This window comes from Nerophis lumbriciformis, linkage group LG25, assembly GCF_033978685.3.
Source record: "Nerophis lumbriciformis linkage group LG25, RoL_Nlum_v2.1, whole genome shotgun sequence".
In the NCBI taxonomy this organism is placed as follows: domain Eukaryota; kingdom Metazoa; phylum Chordata; class Actinopteri; order Syngnathiformes; family Syngnathidae; genus Nerophis; species Nerophis lumbriciformis.
This window is the reverse complement of record NC_084572.2, coordinates 3,990,855-4,015,048: the sequence shown is the minus strand read 5'-3', so window position 1 is coordinate 4,015,048 and position 24,194 is coordinate 3,990,855. Positions and strand designations below refer to the sequence as shown.

The following is a 24,194-nucleotide window of genomic DNA, read 5'->3' as shown; positions in this document are numbered from 1 at the left end:
GGCATGGCGTAAAAAAAGGTACTCAAGTACATACATAGGTACCTACACTCATGCATATAATCACGTTTCATCTCGGGGAAACGGGATAACACACGGCACACTGACATAGCTTAACCTAAAGGACTATAACAATCTACAAGGTTAAAACTGTTTCTCTTTCTTCCCCTCCCATTATATGCTTTCTTTGGGGGTTTTTTTTACCCTTTGCGTTCATATTTCGCTGCGTTTGTTGCATTTTTGTTGCGTTTCGCTTGATTGTAAAATATGACGATCGAGAGGGGGTGTGACGTACATATGTTGTCAATATTCAGTGGTTGGGGCGTGGGCGTGGTTGGGGGCGTGGTTAACAGAGGAGGAGTATATTTACAGATAAAATTCACCAAGTCAAGTATTTCATAAATATATAAGAAATACTTGACTTTCAGTGAATTCTAGCTATATATATATATATTTATTTTATTATATATATATATATATATATATATATATATATATATATATATATATATATATATATATATATATATATATATATATATACATATATATATATATACGTATATATATATATATATATATATATATATATATATATATATATATATATATATATATATATATATATATATATATATATATATAAATAAGAGAAATACTTGAATTTCAGTGTTCATTTATACTGAAATTCAAAATAATTGCCCAGGCCTTGCGTACACAAAGGTACTCAAGTACATACATACAGTAGGTACCTACACTCATGCATATAATCACGTTTCATCAAACATATATTCCCTTTACGGAAACTGGATAACACACGGCACACTGACATAGCTTAACCTATAGGACTATAACAATCTACAAGGTTAAAACAGTTCGCTTCTCTTACTTCCCCTCCCATAATATGCTTTCTTTTGGGGTTTTTTTCACCCTTTGCATTCATAATTCGCTGTGTTTGTTGCATTTTTGTTGTGTTTTGTTGATTGTAAAATATGTCGATCAATATATGTTGTCAATATTCAGTGTTTTACCCTTCGTAGTTAATATTGTAAATCTCACATTCTTTATTTACATGTACATTCTCATTCAGTAAAAAAATGTAAAATTCCATTCCGTTTTTTCTTGCGGTCTGTCATAACGATTTTAGAATTCAGTGAGACATCATTGTGAGGTTTTGTATTTGTGTTCCTAAAAATCAGATATACCGGCCCCCAGACACATTTTTATCTCTAAATTTGGCCCCCCGAGGCTAAACAATTGCCCAGGCCTGGTATATGGTGAAGCCTACACACACATGTGCGTGTGTGTGTTCAGACCATCCCCATTTATCACCTGATGACTCCCATTAGCGCGGACAGTGACAGTAGCCAGACAGGCTCCACCAGTCCTCGTTAGAAGCCAATTAATCTCTCTGGCCCCTTTAATCAATGACCTTTTATTCAAGAAACGCACCTGCTGCTCATATGAATGACCGCGACATGAATAAACATGTCGGAAGCCCCCAAGCGGGACGTTAAACAACATCTATACTGAGAATAGAAATCAAAATTCAAAGGAGGACAGCAGGGATGGAGACGACCTGTCCAAGTGTCTGAATTATTCATGAGACAAAATGAGTGTTTAAAAATGGATGCAGGAAGGCGCCATTTTCAGCTGTGAACAAGAAAGGAGGCCTAAATTAAATCACCCTGAAGACGTGGCTCGCGTCCCGCATTCTATTCGCCTTTGCTTGTTTTCCCGGCCTCATCTGCATGTTATCCCGTGCTCCCGCCACATCTAACAGGGCTTTGTCACACCACCAGCGCTGACTGTTGGACTCTCTGCGGAGAACAAAGCGTGTTTGTGGTACGCCTCGACAACGCTCATCAAAGGCGCCGCCTGACTTTTATTTTTATTTTTTCTTATTTTTTTTAAAGCCGCGCTCGTCCAGCCATGAAATATTCAGCGTGTGCAGATGTGACATGTTTGTTTGCAGCCGAATGAGGGAATTAATATGCCAAAGTAGAGGGAAATGAAGCATTTCTTTGCTTAGAACAGAGATCAGTTATTGTTACGTTTTTTATGAAAGAGTTTACCGTATTTTTCGGACTATAAGTCGCAGTTTTTTTCATAGTTTGGCCGGGCTCCAGTGCAACTTATATACAGGTAAAAGCCAGTAAATTAGAATATTTTGAAAAACTTGATTTATTTCAGTAATTGCATTCAAAAGGTGTAACTTGTACATTATATTTATTCATTGCACACAGACTGATGCATTCAAATGTTTATTTCATTTAATTTTGATGATTTGAAGTGGCAACAAATGAAAATCCAAAATTCCGTGTGTCACAAAATTAGAATATTGTGTAAGGCTAATACAAAAAAGGGATTTTTAGAAATGTTGGCCAACTGAAAAGTATGAAAATGAAAAATATGAGCATGTACAATACTCAATACTTCGTTGGAGCTCCTTTTGCCTCAATTACTGCGTTAATGCGGCGTGGCATGGAGTCGATGAGTTTCTGGCACTGCTCAGGTGTTATGAGAGCCCAGGTTGCTCTGATAGTGGCCTTCAACTCTTCTGCGTTTTTGGGTCTGGCATTCTGCATCTTCCTTTTCACAATATCCCACAGATTTTCTATGGGGCTAAGGTCAGGGGAGTTGGCGGGCCAATTTAGAACAGAAATACCATGGTCCGTAAACCAGGCACGGGTAGATTTTGCGCTGTGTGCAGGCGCCAAGTCCTGTTGGAACTTGAAATCTCCATCTCCATAGAGCAGGTCAGCAGCAGGAAGCATGAAGTGCTCTAAAACTTGCTGGTAGACGGCTGCGTTGACCCTGGATCTCAGGAAACAGAGTGGACCGACACCAGCTGGACTGCTGCTGAGTGGTCCACAGTCATGTTTTCTGACGAAAGCAAATTTTGCATTTCCTTTGGAAATCGAGGTCCCAGAGTCTGGAGGAAGACAGGAGAGGCACAGGATCCACGTTGCCTGAAGTCTAGTGTAAAGTTTCCACCATCAGTGATGGTTTGGGGTGCCATGTCATCTGCTGGTGTCGGTCCACTCTGTTTCCTGAGATCCAGGGTCAACGCAGCCGTCTACCAGCAAGTTTTATGTGTGTGTATATGTGTAAATAAATGAACACTGAAATTCAAGTATTTATTTTATTTATATATATATATATATATATATATATATATATATATATATATATATATATATATATATATATATATATATATATATATATCCCCGCGACCCCGAAGGGAATAAGCGGTAGAAAATGGATGGATGGATATATATATATATATATATATATATATATATATATATATATATATATATATATATATATATATATATATATATATCCATCCATCCATTTTCTACCGCTTATTCCCTTCGGGGTCGTGGGGATATATATATATATATATATATATATATATATATATATGAAATACTTGACTTGGTGAATTCTAGCTGTAAATATACTCCTCCCCTCTTAACCACGCCCCCAACCACGCCCCCGCCCCAACCACGCCCCCCGCACCCACCCCCCAACCCCCGAAATTGGAGGTCTCAAGGTTGGCAAGTATGGTGTATATATATATATGCACACTTTACCGATGAAAGCTATGCTACGACAGAGATGGCAAAAATGTGTGGATATCCTGCGACACTCAAAGCAGATGCATTTCCTACGATAAAGTCAAAGAAATCTGCCGCCAGACCCCCATTGAATCTGCCGGAGTGTGTGAGCAATTCAGGGACAAAGGACCTCGGTAGCACGGCAAGCAATGGCGGCAGTTTGTTCCCGCAGACGAGCGAGCTAAACCCCCTATCGACCCTAGCTTCCCTGGCCTGCTGACATCAACTCCAAAACTGGACAGATCAGCTTTCAAGAAAAGAGCGCGGATGAGGGTATGTCTACAGAATATATTAATTGATGAAAATTGGGCTCTCTGCACTCTCAAAGTGCATGTTGTTGCCAAATGTATTTCATATGCTGTAAACCTAGTTCATAGTTGTTAGTTTCCTTTAATGCCAAACAAACACATACCAATCGTTGGTTAGAAGGCGATCGCCGAATTCGTCCTCGCTTTCTCCCGTGTCGCTGGCTGTCGTGTCGTTTTTGGTCGATTTCGCTTGCATACGGTTCAAACCGATATGGCTCAATAGCTTCAGTTTCTTCTTCAATTTTGTTTTCGCTACCTGCCTCCACACTACAACCATCCGTTTCAATACATGCGTAATCTGTTGAATCGCTTAAGCCGCTGAAATCCGAGTCTGAATCCGAGCTAATGTGGCTATAGCTTGCTGTTCTATGCGCCATGTTTGTTTGTGTTGGCTTCACTATGTGACGTCACAGGAAAATGGACGGGTGTATATAACGATGGTTAAAATCAGGCACTTTGAAGCTTTTTTTAGGGATATTGCGTGATGGGTAAAATTTTGAAAAAAAAAAGCCACTGGGAACTGATTTTTAATGGTTTTAACCCTTCTGAAATTGTGATAATGTTCCCCTTTAATAATAATAGAATAACTGTATCTAAGTTATCACAAAACTTTTGTGTTGCCATGAGTTCCCGGCGAGAGGACAAAAGCTGTCTTTGATCTTACCAATCAAAACTCCACTGTAGGATGGGAAGCGACATGAAGGTGTCGGGTTCTTTGATCTATTGTAATCCACGGGAAGATTTTGTCTTGACCCGAGATCTACAAAGGGGAGAGGACACAGGACCTGACGTTTTGCCAGAGCGTGGTGGAAGACTGTACAAAGAGTACAGCTCAGACGTTTCTCCTCAAAATAAAATAAGCCACTGGGAACTGATTTTTAATGGTTTTAACCATTCTGAAATTGTGATAATGTTCCCCTTTAAAGTGTTGCTACTCAGTTGCTGGTGTGACTCTCCTGTGTGTACCTTTGTCGTACTTTGTGTGCATTGAACTCATCAGCGCTATCAATGCAGGGCTGAGCAGTTTGCCGCTACGACAACATTGGTTGTGTTGCTGCTGCGTTGTTGCAGTACACTTGTTCATCCCTCATTATCAAAGACGAACAATTAACTTGTTGGGTGTATAATGAGTTTCCGGCTTTAATTGGAGCGCTGTATTCCAAAAACCACTGTGCTGTTCTTAGTGTTCCGGATGTCTGTCCAGGAAGTCGGCGTTTCTCGCAGCAACACAAAGACTCTCCGGGGCCATCTGGGACGGCGGTAATTTAATTTGATATGACAAGAGGGACTGGAAGGGGGCGGGGGCGGTTATTTAAGGAGGAAAGGATGTTTAATGTGGAGGAAGAGGGTGAGGAAGTCAGAGTGACAAAAGCCAGGGACGGAGTGAAGAGGATTGTAGATCAGAAGCTTTTTGGCAGGTTTGGAGACGGTTCGTGCGAGGACACACTCCAGCTGCTGTAGAGGAATACTTCACAGGCTGCCAAACTGGCTGTTAATCCAACAGATCCTTTTGCACGGGGAACAATCCTGCCAGTGAGCTTAAAGGGGAACATTATCACCATTTCAGAAGGGTTAAAACCATTAAAAATCAGTTCCCGGTGACTTATTTTATTTTTCGAAGATTTTTTCAAAATTTTACCCATCACGCAATATCCCTAAAAAAAAGCTTCAAAGTGCCTGATTTTAACCATCGTTATATACACCCGTCCATTTTCCTGTGACGTCACATAGTGAAGCCAACACAAACAAACATGGCGGAAAGAACAGCAAGCTATAGCGACATTAGCTCGGATTCAGACTCGGATTTCAGCGGCTTAAGCGATTCAACAGATTACGCATGTATTGAAACGGATGGTTGTAGTGTGGAGGCAGGTAGCGAAAACGAAATTGAAGAAGAAACTGAGCCATATCGGTTTGAACCGTATGCAAGCGAAACCGACGAAAACGACACGACGGGAGAAAGCGAGGACGAATTCGGCGATCGCCTTCTAACCAACGATTGGTATGTGTTTGTTTGGCATTAAAGGAAACTAACAACTATGAACTAGGTTTACAGCATATGAAATACATTTGGGAACAACATGCACTTTGAGAGTGCAGACAGCCCAATTTTCATCAATTAATATATTCTGTAGACATACCCTCATTCGCTCTCTTTTCCTCAAAGCTGATCTGTCCAGTTTTGGAGTTGAAGTCAGCAGGCCAGGGAAGCTAGGGTCGATATTCTTCTCTTGATCACCTTCGATGGCATAAGGGACGGTGTGAGCCAAGACATCCAGGGGGTTTAGCTCGCTCGTCTGCGGGAACAAACTGCCGCCATTGCTTGCCGTGCTACCGAGGCCCTTTGTCCCTGAATTGCTCACACACTCCGGCAGATTCAATGGGGGTCCGGCGGCAGATTTCTTTAACTTTATCGTTGGAAATGCATCTGCTTTGAGTGTCGCAGGATATCCACACATTCTTGCCATCTCTGTCGTAGCATAGCTTTCGTCGGTAAAGTGTGCGGAACAAACGACTGACCATTTTCGTCGGCTTTCCCCACACCCTCGTATTTTGAACAACATTCGTCCAATTTCTTGCCACTTTGGCATCTTTGGGCCACTGGTGCAACTTGAATCCGTCCCTGTTGGTGTTGTTACACCCTCCGACAACACACCGACGAGGCATGTTGTCTCCAAGGTACGGAAAACAGTCGAAAAAACGGAAAATAACAGAGCTGATTTGACTCGGTGTTTGAGAAAATGGCGGATTTCTTCCCGATGTGACGTCACAACGTGACGTCACGTCCGAGAGCGAATAATAGAAAGGCGTTTGATTCGCCAAAATTAACCCATTTAGAGTTCGGAAATCGGTTAAAAAAATATATGGTCTTTTTTCTGCAACATCAAGGTATATATTGATGCTTACATAGGTCTGGTGATAATGTTCGGAAAGAACAGCAAGCTATAGCGACATTAGCTCGGATTCAGACTCGGATTTCAGCGGCTTAAGCGATTCAACAGATTACGCATGTATTGAAACGGATGGTTGTAGTGTGGAGGCAGGTAGCGAAAACGAAATTGAAGAAGAAACTGAGCCATATCGGTTTGAACCGTATGCAAGCGAAACCGACGAAAACGACACGACGGGAGAAAGCGAGGACGAATTCGGCGATCGCCTTCTAACCAACGATTGGTATGTGTTTGTTTGGCATTAAAGGAAACTAACAACTATGAACGAGGTTTACAGCATATGAAATACATTTGGCAACAACATGCACTTTGAGAGTGCAGACAGCCCAATTTTCATCAATTAATATATTCTGTAGACATACCCTCATCCGCGCTCTTTTCCTGAAAGCTGATCTGTCCAGTTTTGGAGTTGATGTCAGCAGGCCAGGGAAGCCAGGGTCGATAGGGGGTTTAGCTCGCTCGTCTGCGGGAACAAACTGCCGCCATTGCTTGCCGTGCTACCGAGGTCCTTTGTCCCTGAATTGCTCACACACTCCGGCAGATTCAATGGGGGTCTGGCGGCAGATTTCTTTGACTTTATCGTTGGAAATGCATCTGCTTTGAATGTCGCAGGATATCCACACATTCTTGCCATCTCTGTCGTAGCATAGCTTTCGTCGGTAAAGTGTGCGGAACAAACGTCCAATTTCTTGCCACTTTGGCATCTTTGGGCCACTGGTGCAACTTGAATCCGTCCCTGTTCGTGTTGTTACACCCTCCGACAACACACCGACGAGGCATGATGTCTCCAAGGTACAGAAAACAGTCGAAAAAACGGAAAATAACAGAGCTGATTTGACTCGGTGTTTGAGAAAATGGCGGATTTCTTCCTCCGAGAGCGAATAATAGAAAGGCGTTTGATTCGCCAAAATTAACCCATTTAGAGTTCGGAAATCGGTTAAAAAAATATATGGTCTTTTTTCTGCAACATCAAGGTATATATTGATGCTTACATAGGTCTGGTGATAATGTTCGGAAAGAACAGCAAGCTATAGCGACATTAGCTCGGATTCAGACTCGGATTTCAGCGGCTTAAGCGATTCAACAGATTACGCATGTATTGAAACGGATGGTTGTAGTGTGGAGGCAGGTATCGAAAACCAAATTGAAGAAGAAACTGAAGCTATTGAGCCATATCGGTTTGAACCGTATGCAAGCGAAACGGACGAAAACGACACGACAGCCAGCGACACGGGAGAAAGCGAGGACGAATTCGGCGATCGCCTTCTAACCAACGATTGGTATGTGTTTGTTTGGCATTAAAGGAAACTAACAACTATGAACTAGGTTTACAGCATATGAAATACATTTGGCAACAACATGCACATCAATTAATATATTCTGTAGACATACCCTCATTCGCTCTCTTTTCCTGAAAGCTGATCTGTCCAGTTTTGGAGTTGATGTCAGCAGGCCAGGGAAGCTAGGGTCGATATTCTTCTCTTGATCACCTTCGGTGGCATAAGGGACGGTGTGAGCCAAGACATCCAGGGGGTTTAGCTCGCTCGTCTGCGGGAACAAACTGCCGCCATTGCTTGCCGTGCTACCGAGGTCCTTTGTCCCTGAATTGCTCACACACTCCGGCAGATTCAATGGGGGTCTGGCGGCAGATTTCTTTGACTTTATCGTTGGAAATGAATCTGCTTTGAGTGTCGCAGGATATCCACACATTCTCGCCATCTCTGTCGTAGCATAGCTTTCGTCGGTAAAGTGTGCGGAACAAACGACTGACCATTTTCGTCGGCTTTCCCCACACCCTCGTATTTTGAACAACATTCGTCCAATTTCTTGCCACTTTGGCATCTTTGGGCCACTGGTGCAACTTGAATCCGTCCCTGTTCGTGTTGTTACACCCTCCGACAACACACCGACGAGGCATGATGTCTCCAAGGTACGGAAAACAGTCGAAAAAAACGGAAAATAACAGAGCTGATTTGACTCGGTGTTTGAGAAAATGACGGATTGCTTCCCGATGTGACATCACATTGTGCGAATAATAGAAAGACGTTTAATTCGCCAAAATTCACCCATTTAGAGTTCGGAAATCGGTTAAAAAAATATATGGTCTTTTTTCTGCAACATCAAGGTATATATTGATGCTTACATAGGTCTGGTGATAATGTTCGGAAAGAACAGCAAGCTATAGCAACATTAGCTCGGATTCAGACTCGGATTTCAGCGGCTTAAGCGATTCAACAGATTACGCATGTATTGAAACGGATGGTTGTAGTGTGGAGGCAGGTAGCGAAAACGAAATTGAAGAAGAAACTGAAGCTGTTGAGCCTTATCGGTTTGAACCGTATGCAAGCGAAACCGACGAAAACGACACGACAGCCAGCGACACGGGAGAAAGCGAGGACGAATTGGGCGATCGCCTTCTAACCAACGATTGGTATGTGTTTGTTTGGCATTAAAGGAAACTAACAACTATGAACTAGGTTTACAGCATATGAAATACATTTGGCAACAACATGCACTTTGAGAGTGCAGACAGCCCAATTTTCATCAATTAATATATTCTGTAGACATACCCTCATTCGCTCTCTTTTCCTGAAAGCTGATCTGTCCAGTTTTGGAGTTGATGTCAGCGGGCCAGGGAAGCTAGGGTCGATAGGGGGTTTAGCTCGCTCGTCTGCGAGAACAAACTGCCGCCATTGCTTGCCGTGCTACCGAGGTCCTTTGTCCCTGAATTGCTCACACACTCCGGCAGATTCAGTGGGGGTCTGGTGGCAGATTTCTTTGACTTTATCGTTGGAAATGCATCTGCTTTGAATGTCGCAGGATATCCACACATTCTTGCCATCTCTGTCGTAGCATAGCTTTCGTCGGTAAAGTGTGCGGAACAAACGTCCAATTTCTTGCCACTTTGGCATCTTTGGGCCACTGGTGCAACTTGAATCCGTCCCTGTTCGTGTTGTTACACCCTCCGACAACACACCGACGAGGCATGATGTCTCCAAGGTACGGAAAACAGTCGAAAAAAACGGAAAATAACAGAGCTGATTTGACTCGGTGTTTGAGAAAATGACGGATTGCTTCCTGATCCGAGAACGAATAATAGAAAGGCGTTTGATTCGCCAAAATTAACCCATTTAGAGTTCGGAAATCGGTTAAAAAAATATATGGTCTTTTTTCTGCAACATCAAGGTATACATTGACACTTACATAGGTCTGGTGATAATGTTCGGAAAGAACAGCAAGCTATAGCGACATTAGCTCGGATTCAGACTCGGATTTCAGCGGCTTAAGCGATTCAACAGATTACGCATGTATTGAAACGGATGGTTGTAGTGTGGAGGCAGGTAGCGAAAACGAAATTGAAGAAGAAACTGAGCCATATCGGTTTGAACCGTATGCAAGCGAAACCGACGAAAACGACACGACAGCCAGCGACACGGGAGAAAGCGAGGACGAATTCGGCGATCGCCTTCTAACCAACGATTGGTATGTGTTTGTTTGGCATTAAAGGAAACTAACAACTATGAACTAGGTTTACAGCATATGAAATACATTTGGCAACAACATGCACTTTGAGAGTGCAGACAGCCCAATTTTCATCAATTAATATATTCTGTAGACATACCCTCATCCGCGCTCTTTTCCTGAAAGCTGATCTGTCCAGTTTTGGAGTTGATGTCAGCGGGCCAGGGAAGATAGGGTTGATAGGGGGTTTAGCTCGCTCGTCTGAGGGAACAAACTGCCGCCATTGTTTGCCGTGCTACCGAGGTCCTTTGTCCCTGAATTGCTCACACACTCCGGCAGATTCAATGGGGGTCTGGCGGCAGATTTCTTTGACTTTATCGTTGGAAATGCATCTGCTTTGAGTGTCGCAGGATATCCACACATTCTTGCCATCTCTGTCGTAGCATAGCTTTCGTCGGTAAAGTGTGCGGAACAAACGACTGACCATTTTCGTCGGCTTTCCCCCACACCCTCGTATTTTGAACAACATTCGTCCAATTTCTTGCCACTTTGGCATCTTTGAGCCACTGGTGCAACTTGAATCCGTCCCTGTTGGTGTTGTTACACCCTCCGACAACACACCGACGAGGCACGATGTCTCCAAGGTACGGAAAACAGTCGAAAAAAACGGAAAATAACAGAGCTGATTTGACTCGGTGTTTGAGAAAATGACGGATTGCTTCCCGATGTGACGTCACATTGTGCGAATAATAGAAAGACGTTTAATTCGCCAAAATTCACCCATTTAGAGTTGGGAAATCGGTTAAAAAAATATATGGTCTTTTTTCTGCAACATCAAGGTATATATTGACGCTTACATAGGTCTGGTCATAATGTTCCCCTTTAATGGCGGCTCGCAGGCTTGTGTCAGATGTCCTCGCTCCGTGTCTTTATTTAGCGTGGAAATCTGCTTCTTTAGGGTTCCGGAACCTGATCCAAACGTGTGTCTGCTCATACCCTTCCCGGTAAAGATCTGGATCTGAAAGAGTCCATTATGATCTCAGAGAATGTCACATCTAATAATAATAATAATACCTGGGATTTATATAGCGCTTTTCTAAGTACCCAAAGTCGCTTTACATGTAGAACCCATCAATCATTCACACCTGGTGGTGGTAAGCTACTTTCATAGCCACAGCTGCCCTGGGGTAGACTGACGGAAGCGTGGCTGCAATATGCGCCAACGGCCCCTCCGACCACCACCTATCATTCATCATTCAATTCACCGGTGTGAGTGGCACCGGGGGCAAAGGGTGAAGTGTCCCGCCCAAGGACACAACGGCAGCGATTTTTGGATGGTAAGAGGCGGGGAGCGAACCTGCAACCGTCTGGTTTCTGGCACGGTTGCTCTACCCACTACGCCATGCCGCCCCAATCTGTCTGATTCATACTTGCCAACTCTCCCGGATTGAACTCTTAACCCTCATTTGTAAAAAAAATAACATGGCGTGGCGAAGTTGGTAGAGTGGCCGTGTCAGCAATCGGAGTGTTGCTGGTTACTGGGGTTCAATCCCCACCTTCTACCATCCTAGTCACGTCCGTTGTGTCCTTGGGCAAGACACTTCACCCCTTGCTCCTGATGGCTGCCTGGTTAGCGCCTTGCATGGCAGCTCCCGCCATCAGTGTGTGAATGTGTGTGTGTGAATGGGTGAATGTGGTAATACTGTCAAAGCGTTTTGAGTACCTTGAAGGTAGAAAAGCACTATACAAGTATAACCCATTTATCATTTATTATACAAACAGTATTTGTACACCTTTAACAAAGATTTTTATACTGTCTACAGAGATTCCGTTTTTTTGGTGGTACTCGAAACCTTTCTGGGTACCTGCGAAAGGGTGTTCAGCATGGTTAGAAAAATAGTGACAGAGAATAGAACAAGGATGGACAATTCAACCCTTAACTCAACAATGAGTAGATGAGTGTTAGGTGTGTGTATATGTGTAAATAAATGAACACTGAAATTCAAGTATTTCTTTTATATATATATATATATATATATATATATATATATATATATATATATATATATATATATATATATATATATATATATATATATATATATATATATAATAAAATAAATATATATATAGCTAGAATTCACTGAAAGTCAAGTATTTCTTTTTTTTTAATAAATGTTTTTATTAAATTTGACAGGTATTACAATATACAATAGAACAGTAGTCACATTTTCCCCTTTTTTTTCCCACCCACTTCCAAGAACAACAACCCGACACATACCCCATACACACATAGCCCCCACCCCCCCAGGTCCTACATACAGTAAGTTAAAGGTACAGTCACAAATGGAAAATAATTAGTACATCACTTTCTTCTCAACATAGGCAGATAGTAAATATACACCCAGAATAAATATAAATAAATAAAAACAAAACAAACAAAAAAAAACTACCAAAAAGGAAGCTGGTTTATGAAAGGTGAACTTTTCATGTGTCCTGTAGCGTCTTTAATTTAGCTATGTAGTCAACCACACAGCCCCAAACAGAATAAAACTTCCCAGGTGCCCCCCTAAGATTGAACTTTATTTTCTCCATATCTAAATACATCATAAGGTCTTTAAGCCATAAGGAGGCTTTGGGGCAGACTGGTGACTTCCACTCCAGCAAAATTCTCCTACGTGCTAATAAGGATGCAAAGGCGATACTATCCTTACATTTTCTCCTTATTTGGGGATCTGATACCGTCCCAAAAATAGCCATTTCTGCACATGGTGTCAGATTTAAATCCAATGCCTTAGCAAGGTGTTTGAAAATAGTTGTCCAATAATCCAGCAAATGGGGACAAGACCAAAACATGTGCGTCATATTTGCAGGTGACATGTAACATCTGTTACAAGTATCCGAGATATTGGGGTATATTTTGGAGAGTTTGGAATTAGTAAAATAAATACGATGGACAACCTTAAATTGTATTAAATTAAGCCTTGAACAGGATGTACTGTTATTAATTTGGGTTAAGGCAGAATCCCAATCTCCATCATCTATAGATCTGCCAAGCTCTTCTTCCCAACTCCCTCTGATTTTATCAAGAGACGTTTTACCAAACTGGGATATTAAGATGTAGATTTTGGAGATTAGGCCTTTCTGATTTGTGGGAATATCTAAAATTGAGTCAATTAGCGAATTAGGTGGAGTATTAGGGAAAGAGAAACTATTTAATTTAACAAAATTACGAACCTGAAAGTATCGAAATAGGTGAGATTTTGGTAGGGCAAATTTTTCACACAGTTCACTGAAACTAGCGAAGACATCACCAATATATAAGTCCTTTAGCCTGCTAAGGCTTGACTGCTTCCATAGAGAAAACGCTACATCTGTGTTGGGAGGGAGGAAGAGGTGGTTATTATGAATGGGGCTGTGGTTGGATAAGCCCTGCAGGCCGAAAGTATTTCTAAATTGAGACCAGATTCTAAGGGTAGAAATGACAATTGGACTACAAGTAAATTGGGATGGTCGATAAGGTAGTTTTGATGTAAGCAGATCCAGGAGAGAGGTAGAACAGGAACTAGCTTCAGACTTGCACCAGATTAATTCAGGTTCTTGGATCCAGAGAGTCACTTTGTGTATGTTAGCTGCCCAATAGTAGTATTTTAGATTAGGGAGTGATAAACCACCTACGGACCTATGCCTTTGCAGGAACTCTCTCCTAATCCTGGGATTCTTGCCTTTCCATATAAAGGATGAAATTAGTTTGTTTATTATGCAAAAAAAGGAATTGGGTAAAAAGATAGGCAAACATTGAAACAGGTACAAAAATCGAGGAAGCACATTCATTTTGATGCAGTTTACCCTGCCAGCTATAGTTATGTGTAAATCATTCCACCTTTCCAAATCTAATTTAAGTTTGTCGATTAGAGGTGGAAAATTGTCCTTGTAGAGAGCTGGTAACTTACGACAAATATGTACACCTAAGTATTTGAAGCTGTTCCTGGACATCTTAAATGGGAAATATCCATCAGGGATCTCAAGGGCCAAATTATTCACAGGGAAGCATTCACTCTTAGCGAAATTCAGTTTATAGCCAGAGAATGATCCAAAATTGTTTAGCAATTCAATAATCTTTGGAATGGTAGAGATTGGATCAGATATAAACAATAGTAAATCATCAGCGTATAGAGAATGTGTGTGTTCTAGACCGCATCTATGGATTCCTTTACTGATACCAGCCGTTTTAAGGGCAATGGACAAGGGTTCGATTGCAGTAACGAATAACAATGGGCTTAGAGGGCACCCCTGGCGTGTACCTCTGCCAAGTGTGAAAAATTGGGATAACATCCCATTTGTGCTTACAGCAGCCCTAGGAGAAGAGTATAGAAGTGCTATCCAAGATATATATTTGGACCCAATGTTGAACCTCTTTAAGACCTCCAATAAATATCCCCACTCCACCCTGTCGAAAGCTTTCTCCGCATCTAAAGAGACCACCACTTCTGGCGTCTCCTCGGATGCTGGAGAAAAAATAATGTTAAGAAGGCAACGAATGTTGGAAAAAGAGTGCCGGTTTTTCATAAACCCAGTTTGGTCAGGTGATATGATGTTTGGTAAAATTGATTCAAGGCGAAGGGCCAGTGCTTTAGCTAAAATCTTATAGTCAGCGTTTAAGAGAGAGATGGGACGATAAGAACTACAATCGGAATCTACTTTGCCCGGTTTTAGTAATAAAGTTATTGACGCTTCGGTGAGAGTTCGAGGCAGGGTACCCCGGTCCAGAGAGTCATTGTACATATTTAAAAGGAGAGGAGTCAGTTTATCTGAAAATTTTTTATAGAACTCTATAGGATAGCCATCTGGGCCAGGGGCCTTGCCGCTCTGCATTAGTTTAATTGAATCTACAATTTCCCGGATTACTAAAGGTTGATCCAAAGCGCTCTCTTGAGTAGTAGTTATGGATGGGAATTTCAAGTTATCCAGGAAACTCATCATGATTGTTTTATCAGCAGCGCATTGTGAAGTATATAATTCAGAGTAGAATGATTTGAAGGTGTCATTAATGACTGAAGGAATGACTGTAAGATCATCTGTGGGGGTTCTAATTTGTCGAATTTGCCGAGATACTGACTGACTTTTAATTTGGCGTGATAGATGGCGCCCTGCCTTCTCACCGTGCTCGTACAGGAAGCCACGCGATCGTAAGAGTAATTTTTCAGTTTCTTGTGTTGACAATAAATTATAGTTCATTTGCAGATTTTGTCTATCTTTAACCAGTTCAGGGTGTGGAGATACTGATAGCTGTCTGTCCAATTCTGTTATACTTTCCATGAGCTGTTCCTGTTTTTGTCTTCTCGATTTGTTTTGTCTTGCTGAATAAGAAATAATCTCTCCCCGGACTACCACCTTTAATGTCTCCCAGAGTAAAGACGGGGATATGGGAGTAGAGTTGTTGGTGACAAGAAAATCATCTATCACTTTGGAAATTGTTTTGCAGAATCCGTCATCATTGAGTAGTATGCAATTAAACCTCCATGGAGTCTGCGTTTTTTTTAAGAGTGTAAACGAAAGATCAAGTAACAATGGAGCATGGTCAGATATCACTATTGTTGAATATTCTACATTGTCGACAGCCGGAAGGAGATTATCATCTATGAAAAAATAGTCAATCCTTGAAAAAGTTTTATGAACCTGGGAGTAAAAAGAGAATTGTTTTTTATCTGGGTAAAGAAAACGCCACGGGTCCACACCTCCTATTTGACCCATGAGTTTTGAAATTGTTTTGGCCATTTTTAATGGGGGGCCCTGCCTTGGACTAGATTTGTCTAGCAACGGGTCTATTGCACAGTTCAGGTCCCCCCCCAATATTAAACGATGGGAACTGAGGTCTGGCAAAAATGAAAACACTTTCCTAATAAATGCTTCATCATCCCAATTGGGTGCATAAAGGTTGGCCAGGACAACAGACATATTATTAAGAGAACCTGAGACTATTACAAAACGACCTTGATGGTCAGTTATGACATTTGTTGGGCTAAATTGGGTTCTTTTGTGTATTAAAATAGCTGTACCCCTTGCTTTACTGCTAAAATTTGAGTGAAAAGATTGTCCAACCCATGCGGCCTTTAATCTATGGTGATCCTTAGTGGTCAGATGAGTCTCTTGTAGGAAAGCAATTTCAGTTTTAAGGTGTTTTAAATGGGAAAATACTCTACCTCTTTTGACTGGGCTGTTGATCCCTTTAACGTTCCAAGAAACAAATCTCAAGCAAGATAACCCTTTTTTGTTTGTATTAGCCATAGTCACATTTGTAAAAAATATGGTGAGATGACACAATGCCTTGTAGAAGGAAGTGGTATTAACATACAGACAGGACTGAAAGAAAAAACAAATTTGTAGGACCTAACACACAAAAACCCCAAAACAAAACCCATAGAAACGAGGAACAAATAAACCCTCCTAAACCACCCTAAGCTTGTCCTAAGAACTAGAACTAGCAGCGGGACTCCATAAACTCTATTACTTCCGTACGACATTAATCCGTGAACTAATATCACCGAGCGGATAGGGCTCCTTTATCTGCAAATGTGTCTATAATGTACAGTGGGTGCCACTTAAATAGAAATAAGCACCATATTGGCAACAGAATTATATATAGAAAATAATAATGGGGAAAAAATAAATAAATAAATAAATAAATGATGATAATAATAATAATAATAATAATAATAACACAAGTAACCCCTGGTAAGTGTCAGTTTCAAACTGGAAAAATTAGAGAAAATAGAGAAATAAAAATATCAATTTACAATATTTAAGTAAGTCATAACTTTTAAGAAATAGGGAAAGAAGGAAAAAAAAAAAAAAAAAAAAAAAAAAAAAAAAAAAAGGGAAAAAAAAAAAAAAAAAAAAAAAAGAAAGAAAAAAGGTTGCAGTGCAGAAATTGACCGACAGTTATAACCATACCTCAAATAAGTTGCACAACAGGATGATTAGTTGCCTGCAAGCCTGGATAAACAATGTCCATTGTTTTTCTGACGCACCCGTTAATGTCCTCTTCAACGTATTTTTGGCCTGAAACGTCTTCCATACAAAGTCATCTTCCACTAACCTGTGGGAGCGATGCGTTCGTCGTAGAAGTCCTGGGCTTTTTGTGGAGAATCAAAGTACAAGTTTTCATTTCTGAAGGAGACCTGGAGACGGGCAGGGTGCAGCAAGCGGAATTTAATTCCTCTCAGGTAGAGCGCATTTTTGATGGGGTTGAAAGCAGCTCGTTTCTTGGCCAAAACAGGGCTGATGTCCGGGTAAACTCTCAGCTCGGTGCCGCGGTAATCCAATTTATGTTGTCTGGCCCATCTGAGTACTTTTTCTTTCTCTTGGAAACGGAGGAATTTAACGATGAAAGTCCGCGGTTTTCCGGCGCCAGCATCTAGTGGTCTGGGACCGAGGGAGCGGTGAGCTCTCTCTATCTCCGGTGGGCTGGTGAAAACATCAGGACCCGTTATCGCCTTTAGTAAGTCCGACGCAAATTTGGTCGGATCTTGTTCTTTCTCGCTTCCCTCTGGGATGTTGATAATCCTCAAATTAGAGCGGCGGGACCGATTCTCGAGGTCGTCCACTCGTTCCAGGAGCACCGTAGTTTGGGACTGTAAAGACTTCACAGCAGCTTCCATCTCGGTGAGTTTTTCAAAGTTTTCACCCACTGTGACTTCGGTTTTAGTCAGACGGCTGTTAAATGACGTCACCTGTTGTCCTAATAAATCGACTGACAGCTTCAGGGACTCAGTCGACTGTTGAATCAGAAAAGCCATGTCCGCCTTGAAGCTATCTCGCTGTTTATTGAGGAGACCCTCAATGTCGTTCTTGGTGACTGGGTCAGATTGACCCTCGAGTTCGGCTCTCTTATCTTCAGACCCTGAAGCTGCTGCTGCGGCCGCCATGTTAGCTAACTTAGCTGAGACGCTCGCTGCTCGAGTTGTTGTTGTTGTCGGTTTTGTCTTCGAGTTGCTCATTATGTCTCAATAACCACACTATTTCGCACAAAAATAAGGGATGCGTCAGCCAGAAAAAAAACACCGTAAAGTAGTTAGACTTTAAAGAGTTAATGAAAAGTTTGACCGGAGCCCTCCTCTCGCACGTCTGCCCTCTACCTCATCAAACCGGAAGCCCCCAAGTATTTCTTATATATATATATATATATATATATATATATATATATATATATATATATATATATATATATATATATATATATATATATATATATATATATATATATATATATATATATTATATGAAATACTTGACTTGGTGAATTCTAGCTGTAAATATACTCCTCCCCTCTACAAGTATAACCCATTTATCATTTATCATTTATTATACAAACAGTATTTGTACACCTTTAACACAGATTTTTATACTGTCTTCAGAGATTCAGTTTTTTTGGTGGTACTCGAAACCTTTCTGGGTACCTGCGAAAAGGTGTTCAGCATGGTTAGAAAAATAGTGACAGAGAATAGAACAAGGATGGACAATTCAACCCTTAACTCAACAATGAGTAGATGAGTGTTAGGTGTGTGTATATGTGTAAATAAATGAACACTGAAATTCAAGTATTTCTTTTATATATATATATATATATATATATATATATATATATATATATATATATATATATATATATATATATATATATATATATAAATTTATATGAAATACTTGACTTGGTGAATTCTAGCTGTAAATATACTCCTCCCCTCTACAAGTATAACCCATTTATCATTTATCATTTATTATACAAACAGTATTTGTACACCTTTAACACAGATTTTTATACTGTCTTCAGAGATTCCGTTTTTTGGTGGTACTCGAAACCTTTCTGGGTACCTGCGAAAGGGTGTTCAGCATGGTTAGAAAAATAGTGACAGAGAATAGAACAAGGATGGACAATTCAACCCTTAACTCAACAATGTCATGTCTGTGTAATCATGTTTTGTCTTAGTCATGTTTAGTTTAGTTTCTGGCTTTTCACTCCCTCGTCTTGTTTCCATGATTACCCATTAGTTTCACCTGTTCCACGTTTGGACTCATTGTGCACTCTTGTTTATCACCATAGCAACCCATTAGTTTTCACCTGTCACGTCACGCACCTGTTTCACGTTTTGAGTCACGCACCTGTTTTCGTTAATCATGTCCATAGTATTTAAGTTCATTCTTTTCAGTTTGTCGTTCTGACGACATCCCCGCATTTATACTCTCCACCACATTTATGCTCGACACATTTCTAACTCCTTTTCATGTCCATCGTTCACGCTGCTCCTTTTTTGTCCATGCCAAGTAAGTTTTCTTTATTCAAGCCATAGTTTGCAAGTTTTGTTTAATTGTTCATAGTTTCTGCCAATGTGCAAGTTTTGTGTTTATAGTCTCGTTTTGTACCAACGCCCCTGTGCGCGCTTTTCGTTTAATCCTTTTTTGATAGTTTAAATAAATCATGTACCTACATTCCCGTCTCGCCCGTGCCAACTTTCCGTTGCATCCCGGAAAAGCAAACACCCAAGATCAAGTCATGACAAACAATGAGTAGATGAGTGTTATGTGTGTGTATATGTGTAAATAAATGAACACTGAAATTCAAGTATTTCTTATATATATATATATATATATATATATATATATATATATATATATATATATGTATATATATATACATATATATATATATATATATATATATATATATATATATATATATATATATATATAATAAAATAAATATATATATAGCTAGAATTCACTGAAAGTCAAGTATTTCTTATATATATATATATATATATATATATATATATATATATATATATATATATATATATATATATATATATATATATATATACAGGTAAAAGCCAGTAAATTAGAATATTTTGAAAAACTTGATTTATTTCAGTAATTGCATTCAAAAGGTGTAACTTGTACATTATATTTATTCATTGCACACAGACTGATGCATTCAAATGTTTATTTCATTTAATTTTGATGATTTGAAGTGGCAACAAATCAAAATCCAAAATTCCGTGTGTCACAGAATTAGAATATTACTTAAGGCTAATACAAAAAAGGGATTTTTAGAAATGTTGGCCAATTGAAAAGTATGAAAATGAAAAATATGAGCATGTACAATACTCAATACTTGGTTGGAGCTCCTTTTGCCTCAATTACTGCGTTAATGCGGCGTGGCATGGAGTCGATGAGTTTCTGGCACTGCTCAGGTGTTATGAGAGCCCAGGTTGCTCTGATAGTGGCCTTCAACTCTTCTGCGTTTTTGGGTCTGGCATTCTGCATCTTCCTTTTCACAATACCCCACAGATTTTCTATGGGGCTAAGGTCAGGGGAGTTGGCGGGCCAATTTAGAACAGAAATACCATGGTCCGTAAACCAGGCACGGGTAGATTTTGCGCTGTGTGCAGGCGCCAAGTCCTGTTGGAACTTGAAATCTCCATCTCCATAGAGCAGGTCAGCAGCAGGAAGCATGAAGTGCTCTAAAACTTGCTGGTAGACGGCTGCGTTGACCCTGGATCTCAGGAAACAGAGTGGACCGACACCAGCAGATGACATGGCACCCCAAACCATCACTGATGGTGGAAATTTTACACTAGACTTCAGGCAACGTGGATCCTGTGCCTCTCCTGTCTTCCTCCAGACTCTGGGACCTCGATTTCCAAAGGAAATGCAAAATTTGCATGGTTGGGTGATGGTTTGGGGTGCCATGTCATCTGCTGGTGTCGGTCCACTCTGTTTCCTGAGATCCAGGGTCAACGCAGCCGTCTACCAGCAAGTTTTAGAGCACTTCATGCTTCCTGCTGCTGACCTGCTCTATGGAGATGGAGATTTCAAGTTCCAACAGGACTTGGCGCCTGCACACAGCGCAAAATCTACCCGTGCCTGGTTTACGGACCATGGTATTTCTGTTCTAAATTGGCCCGCCAAATCCCCTGACCTTAGCCCCATAGAAAATCTGTGGGGTATTGTGAAAATGAAGATGCAGAATGCCAGACCCAAAAACGCAGAAGAGTTGAAGGCCACTATCAGAGCAACCTGGGCTTTCATAACACCTGAGCAGTGCCAGAAACTCATCGACTCCATGCCACGCCGCATTAACGCAGTAATTGAGGCAAAAGGAGCTCCAACCAAGTATTGAGTATTGTACATGCTCATATTTTTCATTTTCATACTTTTCAGTTGGCCAACATTTCTAAAAATCCCTTTTTTGTATTAGCCTTAAGTAATATTCTAATTTTGTGACACACGGAATTTTGGATTTTCATTTGTTGCCACTTCAAATCATCAAAATTAAATGAAATAAACATTTGAATGCATCAGTCTGTGTGCAATGAATAAATATAATGTACAAGTTACACCTTTTGAATGCAATTACTGAAATAAATCAAGTTTTTCAAAATATTCTAATTTACTGGCTTTTACCTGTGTGTATATATATATATATTTATATGAAATACTTGACTTGGTGAATTCTAGCTGTAAATATACTCCTCCCCTCTTAGCCCCGCCCTCAACCAAGCCCCCGCTCCACCCTGACCACGCCCCCCCACCCCCCACCTCCCGAAATCGGAGGTCTCGAGGTTGGCAAGTATGGTCTGATTACATTAATGGATGCTATGTTTAATGCCATCCCCTCTGCTCCTTTCAGGTGGCATCCCTGGGCGTGACCACCTTCACCCTGTGCGCCCTCTGCATCGACCGCTTCCGTGCGGCCACCAACGTGCAGATGTACTACGAGATGATCGAAAACTGCACCTCCACCACCGCCAAGCTGGCCGTTATCTGGATCGGGGCCCTCCTGTTGGCGCTACCCGAGCTGCTGATCCGTCAGCTGGTGGTGGAAGAAGCCGAGATCCCGGGAGAGCCTCCGGTGGAGCGATGCATCATCCGGATATCCACGTCCCTCCCGGACATGCTCTACGTTTTGGGCTTGACCTACGAGGGCGCCCGGCTGTGGTGGTGCTTCGGTTGCTACTTCTGCCTGCCGACCCTCTTCACCATCGGGTGCTCTCTGGTGACGGCGAGAAAGATCCGCCAAGCCGAGCAGGCCAGCGTGCGCAGCAACAAGAAGCAGATCCGCCTGGAGAGTCAGATGAACTGCACGGTGGTGGCGCTGGCCATCGTCTACGGCGCCTGCGTGGTGCCCGAGAACATCTGCAACATCGTGTCCGTGTACATGGCGGCCGGCGTTCCTGAACACACAATGTCCGTGCTGCACCTGCTCTCCCAGCTGCTGTTGTTCTGCCGGGCCGCCGTCACGCCCGTGCTGCTCCTCCTCCTGTGTCGCCCGTTGGGCAGGGCCTTCCTGGACTGCTGTTGCTGCTGCTGCTGCAGCCGCACGCCTTCGTCCACCACAGCCAGTGACGATAACGAACACGAGTGCACCACCGAGCTGGAGCTATCGCCGTTCAGCACCATTCGCCGCGAGATGAGCAACTACACGCCAGCCGGGTCCAACTGCTGAGCTGGTGGTCCGTCCACCTTACCCAGTCTAGTCACATATCCAAACGGGTGCATGAAGGACGGTGTTTTAAGGAACTGATTACCACCGCCAAGCAGAAAGGAAATTTGTGTCTTTTCGTTTGCTAGTTAGCAGGAAATCAACAGTTTTCAACAACAGAGACCTACCACATTCAAATACAGGAGTGATCGACACCGAAAACCTTGGTCAAAGATCTTCTATATGACAGGAGTACGCTGCTATTTCTAAGGATCACCTGCAAAAATGCAAGTCATAGATTCTCTGTATGTCAAGAGAAGTCTAGTGTTATTAGAAATCTACCGCAAAAATAACACTAGTCGAGGATCAACCTCAAAAACCTTAGTCATTTTTAGGGATCGACTGAAAATGTGTTAGTCCAAATACTCTTAAAGACGGTTGTGCTTTGCTGTGTTTAAGGACTGACTGCAAAAATATCAGTCAAGATCTCCTGTAGGACAAGAGTACTTTTTAAGGATCAACTGCAAAAATGCAAGTCATAGATTTTCTGTATGTCAAGAGTGTTATTAGAAATCTACTGCAAAAAAAGACTAGTCTAAGATCAACCTCAAAAACCTTAGTCAATGATCTTCTATACAACTTGTTATTTTTAGGGATCAACTGAAATCTTGGTAGTCCAAATACTCTTAAAGACAGTTGTGCTTTGCTGTTTTTGAGGACTGACTGCAAAAATGTCAGTGAAGATCTCCTATAGGACAAGAGTGGCCTGTTTTTAAGGATCAACTGCAAAAATGCAAGTCATAGATTCTCTGTATGTCAAGAGAAGTCTAGTGTTATTAGAAATCTACTGCAAAAATAACACTAGTCGAGGATCAACCTCAAAAACCTTAGTCATTTTTAAGGATCGACTGAAAATTTGTTAGTCCAAATACTCTTAAAGATGGTTGTGCTTTGCTGTGTTTAAGGACTGACTGCAAAAATATCAGTCAAGATCTCCTGTAGGACAGGAGTGCTTTTTAAGGATCAATTGCAAAAATGCAAGTCACAGATTTTCTGTATGTCAAGAGTGTTATTAGAAATCTACTGCAAAAAAAGATCAACATCAAAAACCTTAGTCAATGATCTTCTATACAATTGTTTGTTATTTTTAGGGATCGACTGAAAATTTGCTAGTCCAAATACTCTTAAAGAAAGTTGTGCTTTGCTGTTTTTGAGGACTGACTGCAAAAATGTCAGTCAAGATCTCCTATAGGACAAGAGTGACCTGTTTTTAAGGATCTCCTACAAAAAACGGTAGTTGAAAAGCCTTAACATGACGGCAGTGCCGTGCAATTTTTAAGGATCAACTGCAAAAATGCAAGTT

The 24,194-nt window shown here is 41.3% G+C and overlaps 1 protein-coding gene across 1 annotated transcript in view; it reads left to right on the top strand.

Annotated features, from left to right (window-relative positions):
* Positions 1 to 23,919, top strand: part of gpr37b (G protein-coupled receptor 37b) — a 40,368-nt gene extending 16,449 nt beyond the window's left edge. Inside the window, exon 2 of the mRNA XM_061983597.2 lies at positions 22,040 to 23,919. Within this exon, the coding sequence (XP_061839581.1) occupies positions 22,040 to 22,855 (816 nt within the window). The 3' untranslated portion in view covers positions 22,856 to 23,919. The remainder of the gene's footprint in view (positions 1 to 22,039) is intronic.
* The last annotated feature ends 275 nt before the right edge of the window (positions 23,920 to 24,194 follow it).